This window comes from Acromyrmex echinatior, chromosome 8 (assembly GCF_024713525.1).
Source record: "Acromyrmex echinatior isolate Ae372 chromosome 8, ASM2471352v2, whole genome shotgun sequence".
Lineage (NCBI taxonomy): Eukaryota > Metazoa > Arthropoda > Insecta > Hymenoptera > Formicidae > Acromyrmex > Acromyrmex echinatior.
In genome coordinates, this window is record NC_141859.1 from 3,540,001 (window position 1) to 3,550,904 (window position 10,904).

Genomic DNA, 10,904 nt, shown 5'->3' on the forward strand with positions numbered 1-10,904 from the left:
ACATCATATGAGTATAAAGGTTCCAAATTCATATAAGATTTCATATAAAGATTCCAAATACGCCAAATACGGTCAAAGCTAGATATTGGAATAATAATTGTATAAATTCCTAAATACTAAATAAATTTATTTCACTCAGATTGCGCCGCGTATTGTCAGCCGTACAACGTAATCATTTATTTATTTATTAATCATTTAAAATAATAATCTTTACAAATTAATGTTTGATCGTCGATTTAATGCTACTAGCACATTCCAAATTCTATAAAGAACTTACTACGCAAAATATTATCGAATTTGAAATCTCCCTACTTTCTAGGCGATCTTATTTTTTAATTTTTTTTATAAATATATAAATCTTATTAATAGAAAATATTGCAATTGTTTATTCTGTCGCAATTATGCTGATTGATTCTATGTAAACATCCCAAACAAATTAATGTAAAGTTATTTCATTTTTAATGTCCATCTTAAATATTTTAATTATTTTTTTAAATATATATTGATTTTAGAAAAAGATATTTCGAATATAAATTTTTATAATTTCAGAAGAGAAACATGGCAATAGATTTTTTTATGATATTGTATGAAATTTTTTTCTCGCTCGTCATGTTTTCAATTTTTCTATCTGAAACAATTTCAGATAAGAAAATGGTTTTTCCTATCTTTTTCTTATCTTTTCTTTATCAAAGTAAGAAACTAGTGAAATATTCAAGACAGGCATTTTAGCACGGGGCAACCTGTATGTATTTATATAAGTTTGGTGATCCTGTAATATAAACATATTTTATTCGGTTACATGTATAATATGGAATATGATTCAATCAATTACTTATTTATATGTACATATATTTTATATGAATAAATTGTACAGAGAGAAGCACAAAATTATTGTAATGTCATAGCTTGACAAAATGATAATATAAAAAAAATAGTAATTCGAGGTACATAATAATATTTATATAAAATGATTAATCACTAAATGGCACAAATTGAAGAGTATCCAGCATATCTAAATTTCACGAGTTTGTATTTTAAAATACATAAGCGTTTATAGTTCAAGAAAAAATTGTTTAGTTTAATTTTATCTCTCATCAAAAAGTTGTTCGGTTAATATAACTCCTTTATATTTGCATTTCTTAGTGACTTTTTGTATTCACAAAATAATATATAAAAATATGAAGAAAGAAATAGAAAACTTAAATATAAAAGATGCAAAGAGCACAAGAAAAGCACAGAAACGGACTATAACTGTGTTTAAATGGTCATTTAAATTTAAGAAAAACAGTCTTGCAACTGTTGCAAAATTCTTTAGCGTAATTAATCTTGCCTTTAGTTTTTCATTGGATCTAAATATATGAGTCGATCATATTAAGAAATCTTACGACACATTACAGGCGAAGTTTTTTCCGTTGAAGCAGCCTTGAGCGAAATACGCGTGCGCGTGTCGATTTGTCGAAACAAATTTGACATCACTGAAAGGAAACGAAGATAACCTCTTGTATTGTGACTGTTGTGAGATCTCTAATCTCCCGCGGAGATCATCACAGGATTTAAGATTCAAATTCAACGCATGGTACTGTGACCCTTTTCATTCCTGAATCGGAAAACTAAGCATAATAATAATAATAATAATAAGAAGGTAACCTCTTCAAAAGCAGACGCAGACTTAAAAGGCTACATTCGTATAAGGATACTTACGGAAACCTCTTTTCAAAAAATTAGTTATTCTAAGTTTTATTTACATTATATTCGATACAAGATACAGAATTTTTCGCAAAAGTTTTTTTGAGGATTATTATTTTTAGTAACAATAATCGCAACATGACGTCTTTCATCAAGGAGGGAAATAAGATTTTTGTCGTGTCAGGAAACGATGTGCCTTCGAATGACACGGCATATTTTATTGCTACGATCAAGAAATGTATCGGAGATTCCGGTAAATTGCAAACTACGAGTTTGTCAGATATAAAGAAGGGTGAGTACTTTTGTTTGATTTGCTGAGGTTTTTATTGCATTGAAGGATATATTATTTGTAAAAGTCTTTATATATTCCCATACAACATAGTTCTTCGAGGGATGTCCTAAAATTATTATTCACTAAATGTCGAAAAAGATAAAATGGTGCTTGTGTCTATTTGTGTCACTAAATGGAAAGCACTCATTTTATCCTTTAATATTTATCGAACAAGGATAAATTGGATAATTTGGAGAATAATGTTGTGTAAGATTATAATGGAAAGAACATTAATTTATTTTGTATGATTTTAGAAAATCATGATGCATCTACCTTTGATGCAGTTATTGCCATTTTTAAACAACCATGCACGGATGAGAATTTCTTAACAGAAGCATTGAGAATTCTAAAACCTGATGGTTCATTTGTTATTTATGAACGATTATCAGCAGATAGAAAGTTAGATACAGAACTTACGTATACTGAAAGAATATCTAGATTAAAATTATCTGGCTTCAAAGTAAAAGATACAGAACAGAAGAAATTAGAAACAGATCCGGAGAGCTTAGACTTTTTGTTAAAAGTGTATAACAATATAGAAAACGTTTGCAAAGTATCTGCGAATAAACCATCATTTGAGGTAAAGTAATTTTTTTTTCTTATTTATATAATAAAGATAATAGAGATTGTGTATAGCTTTTTGTAATAATTTAGGTGGGTTCCAGTATTCCCATTTCATTTGCAAAAAAGCAAACTAATGTATGGAAATTGGATGATCCTGTAGACGAAGATTTAATAGATGAAGATGAACTTTTAGATGAATCAGATCTTGTAAAGCCAGATGCAGCATCCTTAAGAGGTGAGATTACTGTAATGTTAAAAATAAAGTACAATAAAAAGGATTCACAAGCTTGTATAAATTAGACACATGTAATGCTTTCAGTTTGTGCAACAACGGGTAAAAGGAAAGCATGCAAGGATTGTTCATGCGGACTCGCGGAAGAATTAAGTGGTAAAGCTGCATCGGAATGCACTGTTAAATCTTCTTGTGGAAATGTACGTTTTATATTTATATTACTGCTTTTTTCGAAAATCAATGGATATATCATATTTAGTGGAACAATTATATAAATTTAATTATATAAATTTTGATTAAAAATTTTTTATGAATTTGTTTATATAGTGTTACCTTGGAGATGCATTCAGATGTGCCAGTTGTCCTTATCTTGGAATGCCTGCTTTCAAACCCGGGGAGAAAGTACTTTTACCCGAAACTCAGCTAATCGTCGATTCTTAAGTTTGTTATTCATTTCGAAATACAGTTGTAATAAATGCGTATTGTTTTTCGTGCAAATAACTGTCCGGTTTCTTTGCGATTCTATCTTCTTAATTTTATATAGTAATATAAAAATATTTTTCTCTAGTATACGTTTAATGTAGTTAAAATAATAATTCTTTAAATAAAAGAGTACTTAAATTCAATCATATTTTATCCTTTCTTAACAATAAAACGTATGATACATATATATAAGAAAACTATTATTAGCAACAAAAGTGAATTGATTGATCCTTTAAGATTAAATTCGTAAACAAGTTTTAATTATGTTTTATGGAATCGCTACATAAAACACTTTCTACTCAAGTGGATTATTTTAAAGAAAATTCTGTGATCATTAATAACAAAAATTGCTTATCGGATTTGTAACGAGCGGTAAATATTGTTGTGGAAATTGTGGTGCAAATTACGCGTTTTGCAAAATTAATTGACATACATCGTCTCATATTTCTTACATTTTTATATTTTTATTTTAACTATAATATAACAATTTGAGTGAACAATAACAAGTTATGTTACATTATATCACAGTATAAGTAGTTTATTATATTAAGGAAGAAGTTGTAAAACATGTTTTATCTTCAAGATATTACATTTTCTATTTAATAATTTACTTTATATAAAAATTTGGTCATTTTTTAAGTTGTTTTTCCTTCAGAGATAAAATGCGTGTACAATAGTTTTAAGTGCCACCCTTCATTTGCTGTACACTGAAATTACGTTATTCGAGTAACATGAATGCTATCGTATACTGAATTACTTATATTATTCGCAAAAATGTTTCTTTTTAAATATAGCATAGTATATAAAAGCGATAAGGTGATTGAAATCACTGGTGCAGCCAACAGTTTTATTCGTTTACTTCGTGCAGCATTATCATTAACATTGCAATAACGTCATAGTTAATATGTGTACAAAAAGTAGAAAAAGATTATTCTCGGATTTAATTCCTTGAAGAATTCGCTTCATTTTCACAAGACTGCACGATATGCATTGTTTAACTTATTTTTGTGCATGATATGCGTTTCTGTTTCCGTTTTATTTTTGTGCTTTTCCATCATGCATATCATGCAGCAGTTGTATTACATCATCAATTTAATCCTTGCAGGCTAGCGAAGTCTAAGCAAGAAGCGTTTCTGATAGAACGACGAACTATTATCGCAGCGCGTGTTCTCTGTTGCACAATTGCAGTATCTCCCAAAGGACGGCTCATCCGTTAATCGTTCATCTCTTGCGATTAGAAATCTGTTCTTCCTGCGTTTCTTCCGTGGGCATTCTTTCTTACTTCCGTGGTCGACCGTTTCGCTGCATGAAGCAACCTTTGAAGGAATTTAATCTCACGTCAATCTCGCCCTCCTCCAACTGAAATGTGTTCATCGTCCATTACCGTGCAGTCCACATGAGTGAAATTGTATATACCGGATACGTACTAGATGTGTAGCACGTAAAGCGACATGGTAACCAAACGCAATTAACGGAATTGGTATTCCACATATACTAGTACCTGATCAAATAAATAGATCTCCTTGTAACAGGATGGCGATACGCATTCCCGGATGCATCGTGTTTTGGCGACGCTGTCGCTCCTATGCTGCGATAACATCTTGCAAGCACCGCTCTCCTCGCAAGCCTGCTCAAATTGTCTGAAGAGAAGCTCCTGCGGCAGAATCGATCGTTGAAAACAATATTGGTTTGATCATTACATTTTATCTCTTCATCGTTATAAAAGTTTAAATGCAAAAAGATTTTAATAGCAATACTGAAAACAAATCTCAAATTGTCTCTTTTGCATGTTTCGCTGAAATTAATTGTATGCTTTGATTATTCTGCATAAAACGTTGCAAATGGATTTTGTGATTAAATTCGAGAACGTGAATATTAATGTTTATTTTTGTACGCGAGAAAAATTTTCTGTTAGTTTATGTGATGTCAATAAAATAATGTTTTGCATTCTGCGTCGCGGCGGGATAAAGCGGAATGCAACAATTGATTTGTGCCTGTCGAAAGATTAACCCCAATTAGAGCCAATGCGACTATCAGCATGGCAAGTATATACGTCTTTAATTTCCTCTCCGAATAACTTCGCGTCTGTCTCTCTCCACGCAAATAAAAGTATTACGGCGAAATATCTTTGAAAGAGAATCCGACAGAGCTTAATATAGAAAAATACATATGTAATGTTCTTTTATTTTTCTTCCTAGAAGACATGATTGTGAGAGATACGTTTCTGATATGCATTTAAGATGCTAACAATAGATTGTCTGTAAAATTAAAAGAAAAGAGAAGAGAAAAGGAGAGAGAGAGAGATAAGAATTTTTTAAATTCATGTTTTTACATCACGAAAAATGTTTTAAAAATTAAAAATACAGAAAATAATTTTGTTGGACTATCAAAATAATCATGTAAAATAATTATATTCAAGCTGGTTGTAAAAAAATGTCAAAAGTTTTTTTGCATCATTGTTTACATTTGAATTTCCTACATAATTATTTTGATAGTTCAGCAAAATTATTTCCAATAAATTTTTAGATAAAATCGTTCTTGTAGTGTATTTGTTCTAATATTTTTACAAAGATCCAAATATAATTTTTGTAATTTATCCTTCGTTCAAAAGAGGATTTTTCGATTTCTGTATTATATCACGAAATTGTGTAATTATCCAAATGCATATTCGTATGTAGCTACTTTTTAAGTATATTTTGACCTTTAGCCAAATCTCTCTCGAGTTAATGTCAGATCGATTGTTTGGTTCCTCCACTGCTATCTTATTCCAATTTTATTTTCTTGGTCGTAAATGTTACCAAATGTTTCTCTCATCATGCTTTTAAATTTAAATTTTTTCTTTAGAGATAAAGATATAATAGTTTTTCATATTATTTCGAATTTTCCCAATATAATTTATTTTGTATATAGATATATATGTACATACTGGTTAGATTGAAGATATTTTTATAGCCAATTAATAATCCATGTGTAAAGATGAATTCGAGAATCGTTCTTAACTGTTTAATTCGAAAATTGATATACCAAGTCGGCTTATCGTTAACGCTATGTTCCTATAATATCGTAAAATTGCTCTAAATGAGGGTTGCTCCTCATAACCTCCCTGTATCAGCGTTCACCACGTATCGTTCACAGAGAGAACTTTGATGAATTATATGGATAACTTACGTTCTTAGTGGTCTCCTTATACGGATATTCCGGGAATGTGAAGGTCTTTGCGAGGGATCCTGGTCCTTCCTGGAGGTGTCCGACAACGAGAATCAGGCTAAGCGCGAATACCACCCCCGCCGCCATGTTGAACGGAGTCAGTGACCGATCAATAGACGGGGATGGCGCTTCGGTTTCTCTATCGAGTTTCTTGGTGAAAAATAAGAAACTTTTAGGCCTAATAACTCGTAAAAGATTATCTTTGAGTTGTACGGAATATTTCATTAATTGTAAGAGTTATAAATTTTAAAAGTAAATAAATATGTTAGTGTTGAAACCATGTCTTACAGATAATATAGAGAGTTCAAAAAGAATTTCGTATATCATCAATTCTGAGTTCATTTTCAGACGCAAATGCAATTCTTTTTTCGTAAAACTTCAGAAAGAATTCTTTTTACATCTAAAACTGAACTCAGAATTGATGACATACGACTGAATTCTTTTTGAATTCTCTGTACTATCTGGACTTATATTTCTTTTTTGCTTCATTATATTCACAGTAGATTATTTAGCATTTTATTCTCTTTTTTATTTTTATATTTTATTATTTCTATTTTCTTTTTTTTAATCCATAAAATTCTACATTATCTTTTTCCATTATAATCAAAAATTTATCTCGTTGCAGCTCGATTAATAGAGTTTCACAATTTTATTTTATGATTCACATAAATTTATTATATGAATATCTTATCTTTACTTATTTTATGTGCTATTTTATTTTGCAATATTATTGATGCCTTTCTTTCTGCGTGTATATTTTATTTTTTCTTTTTTTAATATATAATTCGGCGCATCAACTTTGGAAAATATCAAACTTATACGTGCAATTAAGTAATTATTTGGTGTGCGATAAAATTATTATTATCTAATATATTATTTTATATCTTAAAGTTTTTCTATTAAATAATAACAACAAGGTTGAATGTAACTCAACCTTGTTATTATTTAATAGAATTTTTGTTAATTTATAAAATATAACTTGAGTTTTTTTTATTAATGTTGGTGATTTCATATAAATATCTAGCGGTCTAGTTAACGAGAGTTTCTTCAAACAAAAGTCAATATTTATATTTTAACAAGTATTAACACGCCCATTAAATTTTCATTTTTGTAAGATGCATATCCAATAAAATTTAATGATGACTGTCGTAAACTTCCGATGCCGTTGTAATTCGCGCAATGACATGCGTGAATTTACCGATAACTTTATATAGCAGCGCAGCTGCGATATTTGCATAAAACGTATCGAGGCGTATGCAACAGAGCGCAGTAACATTTATCGTTTCGATGTGTATACGAACGGTGAACGAGACGGTGAACGTTTTTGCTGGGTTAGGCGCTGTGCACCACCAATCCCAAATTCCGCGCGCGGCTTTCGTGCCATTAATTCGAGATTTCGGCGGCGATTAGCAACAGTTCCGGCTCGCCCGATATGTTCCTCTTGTCCCTTGCGTGATTGCAACATTCTGCCAGTTGCATGGATAGCTCATGCAACTACGCGAAGAAATGTCGCAGATAGAAACGAACATTTTCCTTCGCTTTAGATTTAATCAAATCATTGACTGATTAATAATTTTACGATTTTTCATAATTTTGTTTATGTTATTAGCTGTGCGTTATAATCTATTATAATTACAGCTACAATTGTTTTCCTGATTTTCAATTTCAAGCCTAATTTTGCAACATGACACAGTCAAATCACTTAAAAGAAGAGATGATTCTGTAAATCTCAAATTCTATGAAAAAATTTTTGGAAAATATTTTACCGTAAAATAGGTTCTTTCGAATTTCATAAAAATTTAGTATCAAATTTTTGTTTATTGAAAATTTAGTATGTTGCAATTATATCGTGCTAATAATAAGCGATATAATTATGGTCGAAGTCGAGATTTGAAGAAAACGGATCGTTTCTCAGCAATTTTCTGAAATTGCATATTATAGCATAGTAAATGGATTTCATTAATTTTAAATTACATAAAATTTTTCAGTGAGATAATGAAAGGTAACAGAACTAATTTTAAGCGCATACATACAGATTTCTTCTTCGAGTTGAATTTGCAAACAAAATTTGCTTTTACAATTAAATTAGGTGAAACGCCAAGTGTTCAAATTCTATTATGTTTCATGCATTCTTTTAGAATGTTATCGTTTACAAAAATTGTTAAAAAATATATAATTGTAGGAAACGGAAAAGAAATGTAATGTTTTAATTAAACAGAGACATTTAAAGAGAGAAAAAAAAACGTACGTAAAATTTTACATAAATTGAATAATTACACACATATTTAATAGTTTGAAGCTATATTAATCCATCATGTGTATAATATATTGTATTTATTTTCAAAATCTCAAAATTTGTGGCTATTGATAATAATGTGATAATTTTTGTTATTAATCTAATACAGTCTGCTTAACTGATATCTTCCTGTTTGTTCGCGTTATAATTACCATATCGATTGGACTGGTGTATTATAATTATCCAGGTGTTAAGCTCGAATACAGGCTACTTTTTGTCTCATCGTAATTACCTTCTCTCGCTCGATTGAAATTCATAATTAAACCGTTAGGTATACACCTGACATAAAATTCGTTGCTGCGCGTGTCGAAGATTAATTGAAGATTCTAATTGTAAATTAATTACATTCTTTGTACAATCTAAAGTGATAGATTTTGTATAATACAACTATTTTCTATCTTAGCTAATTTGTTTTAATAGATTAAATTAATATCGTTGAAATTAGTTAATAATGTTAACATTAATAATATTAAACATATCTACGATATGTATATATCATCATTTTACGCCTCCTTTCGTAATGTAGAAATGAAAAATTGCTTTTTTACGTTTGAATGATTAATAAGTATTTTAGTGATCGTATAGTAATATAATGAGAATTTCTCTGTTTAAACGGAATGATGAAATTTTGTCTCTGCACAGTGAATTATATCTTGTTGGTACAAACGTAATTAACGTCCTTGCATACCTATATAATTCTCGAAGAGAGAGAACGATGAGCAAGAGCGATTCTCCCGGGTGACGTATTTCATAGTTAGAATGTCACGATAAGAAACAATGAAATACGGAGAACGATTATACGAGAATCCTTTGCATGTTATATATCTCTGTGGATATATGACTGCAATACGCCACATATCGATGTAATCTTAAGATACAAATATTAAATATCTTAGACTTAAATAGTAAATTTTACAGTTAATATCTGAAGATACCATGGCTTAAAATAGAAGAAAGTAAAATAGAAGAAAGCTCTAAAAGCTATCGATCGATTCAGCAATTCTTATTAGCAATTCTTTTTTAAATGAAATAAGAAACCTTATATACGCTCTATGATCTGTTTATGATTTGCAACCCGTACAATATGATAAGTAGTAAGTGTTGACACGTATAAACTATAGTATATAACTCATCAATATTATGTTTGTCGAAACTTGCTAAATTTAAATTTATTGTAAAGTTAGACTTTAATATAAACGAGGAAAGTGTAATAAGATGCTGTTTTACTTTTGTCAATCGATAACAAGTTTAACACGTATAAATTTAAAATAATATAAATTTATAGATTTAAATTTGTAAAATAAATACTAACATTTTTATAAATATTTTTTCATGTAATATCATACAAACATTTAAGTGTGCTATTTTTTTCTAATAATTTGAAGTTTATTATAAACAAGTATAAAACATAATAAATCGCACGCCATCATTTTAATGTTAATGTTGCTTTAAAAGCAAAAGAAATCAAGATAATTTCAAGGGAAGACATTAACAGAAGTTGATTTAATTGTAGTGTAATTAAATACCAAATGACAAAGCGGCTAATCTAATTGCAATAATTAAAAGAGAATTATTTGAACTAAAACAGAATTCGTATTCGTATTATGATTGTCATTAACAATCTCTTATTCTTGTACAAATAACAATTTAAGACAATTCTTTTAATAAAAAAAAAAATTATTATTATTAGAAGAATTATATATTACGTTCATTTTTTCTTCACAGAGCATAATTTTAAAATAAACGATGATCTAATAATATAATGTAAATATAATATACAATATATAGTAAAAAATTCACTGTTTTATTGCAAATTAAATTCATACATGCATGTATAAATTCTCTTTTTCTTTCTGTCTCTGTTAAATTAGAAACAATTATATCGCATTGATAAACGTGTCTGTCATTAGATATCTTGGAAGAAACGTTCCGCCTGCCACAATATATATAATAGTACTCATACTTGCACGGTAGCTATAATTGTTAATTCAAACTCAATTTACCAAGGCTCTTGACCGCGATATCGCATTTCGCGTGGGTCGTCATATGAAGGAGGAAATGAAAGCCGCGAGAATTGCATTCCGCTGTTAACGGAATTGCGTGCC

At 29.5% G+C, this 10,904-nt stretch overlaps 3 protein-coding genes across 5 annotated transcripts in view; 2 read left to right on the plus strand and 1 right to left on the minus strand.

Moving 5' to 3' along the window:
* Positions 1-888, plus strand: part of LOC105150186 (inositol-tetrakisphosphate 1-kinase) — a 4,719-nt gene extending 3,831 nt beyond the window's left edge. Inside the window, 1 exon segment of the mRNA XM_011063093.2 lies at positions 1-888. This exon segment is cut by the window's left edge and continues 1,134 nt beyond it. The gene's annotated coding sequence lies outside the window, so the exon portion shown is untranslated.
* A 533-nt stretch (positions 889-1,421) lies between these two features.
* On the plus strand, positions 1,422-3,439 carry CIAPIN1 (cytokine induced apoptosis inhibitor 1). Of its 3 annotated transcripts, none has more exons than XM_011063098.2 (6): positions 1,422-1,576; positions 1,809-1,978; positions 2,272-2,597; positions 2,672-2,816; positions 2,901-3,013; positions 3,141-3,439. In XM_011063098.2, exons 2-6 carry the CDS (start codon positions 1,825-1,827, stop codon positions 3,252-3,254), a joined length of 852 nt encoding a protein of 283 aa, XP_011061400.1. In that variant the 5' UTR covers positions 1,422-1,576; positions 1,809-1,824; the 3' UTR covers positions 3,255-3,439. The 3 variants fall into 3 exon arrangements, with proteins under 3 accessions (XP_011061400.1, XP_011061399.1, XP_011061398.1); XM_011063097.2 differs by having other exon boundaries at positions 1,441-1,642; XM_011063096.2 differs by having other exon boundaries at positions 1,441-1,978.
* Positions 3,440-3,740: 301 nt separating this feature from the next.
* On the minus strand, positions 3,741-6,635 carry LOC105150188 (hypothetical protein). The gene is made up of 3 exons (XM_011063099.2): positions 6,465-6,635; positions 4,798-4,950; positions 3,741-4,655 (listed from the first exon to the last, which is right to left on the minus strand). Exons 1-3 carry the CDS (start codon positions 6,588-6,590, stop codon positions 4,575-4,577), a joined length of 360 nt encoding a protein of 119 aa, XP_011061401.2. The 5' UTR covers positions 6,591-6,635; the 3' UTR covers positions 3,741-4,574.
* Between the last annotated feature and the right edge of the window lie 4,269 nt (positions 6,636-10,904).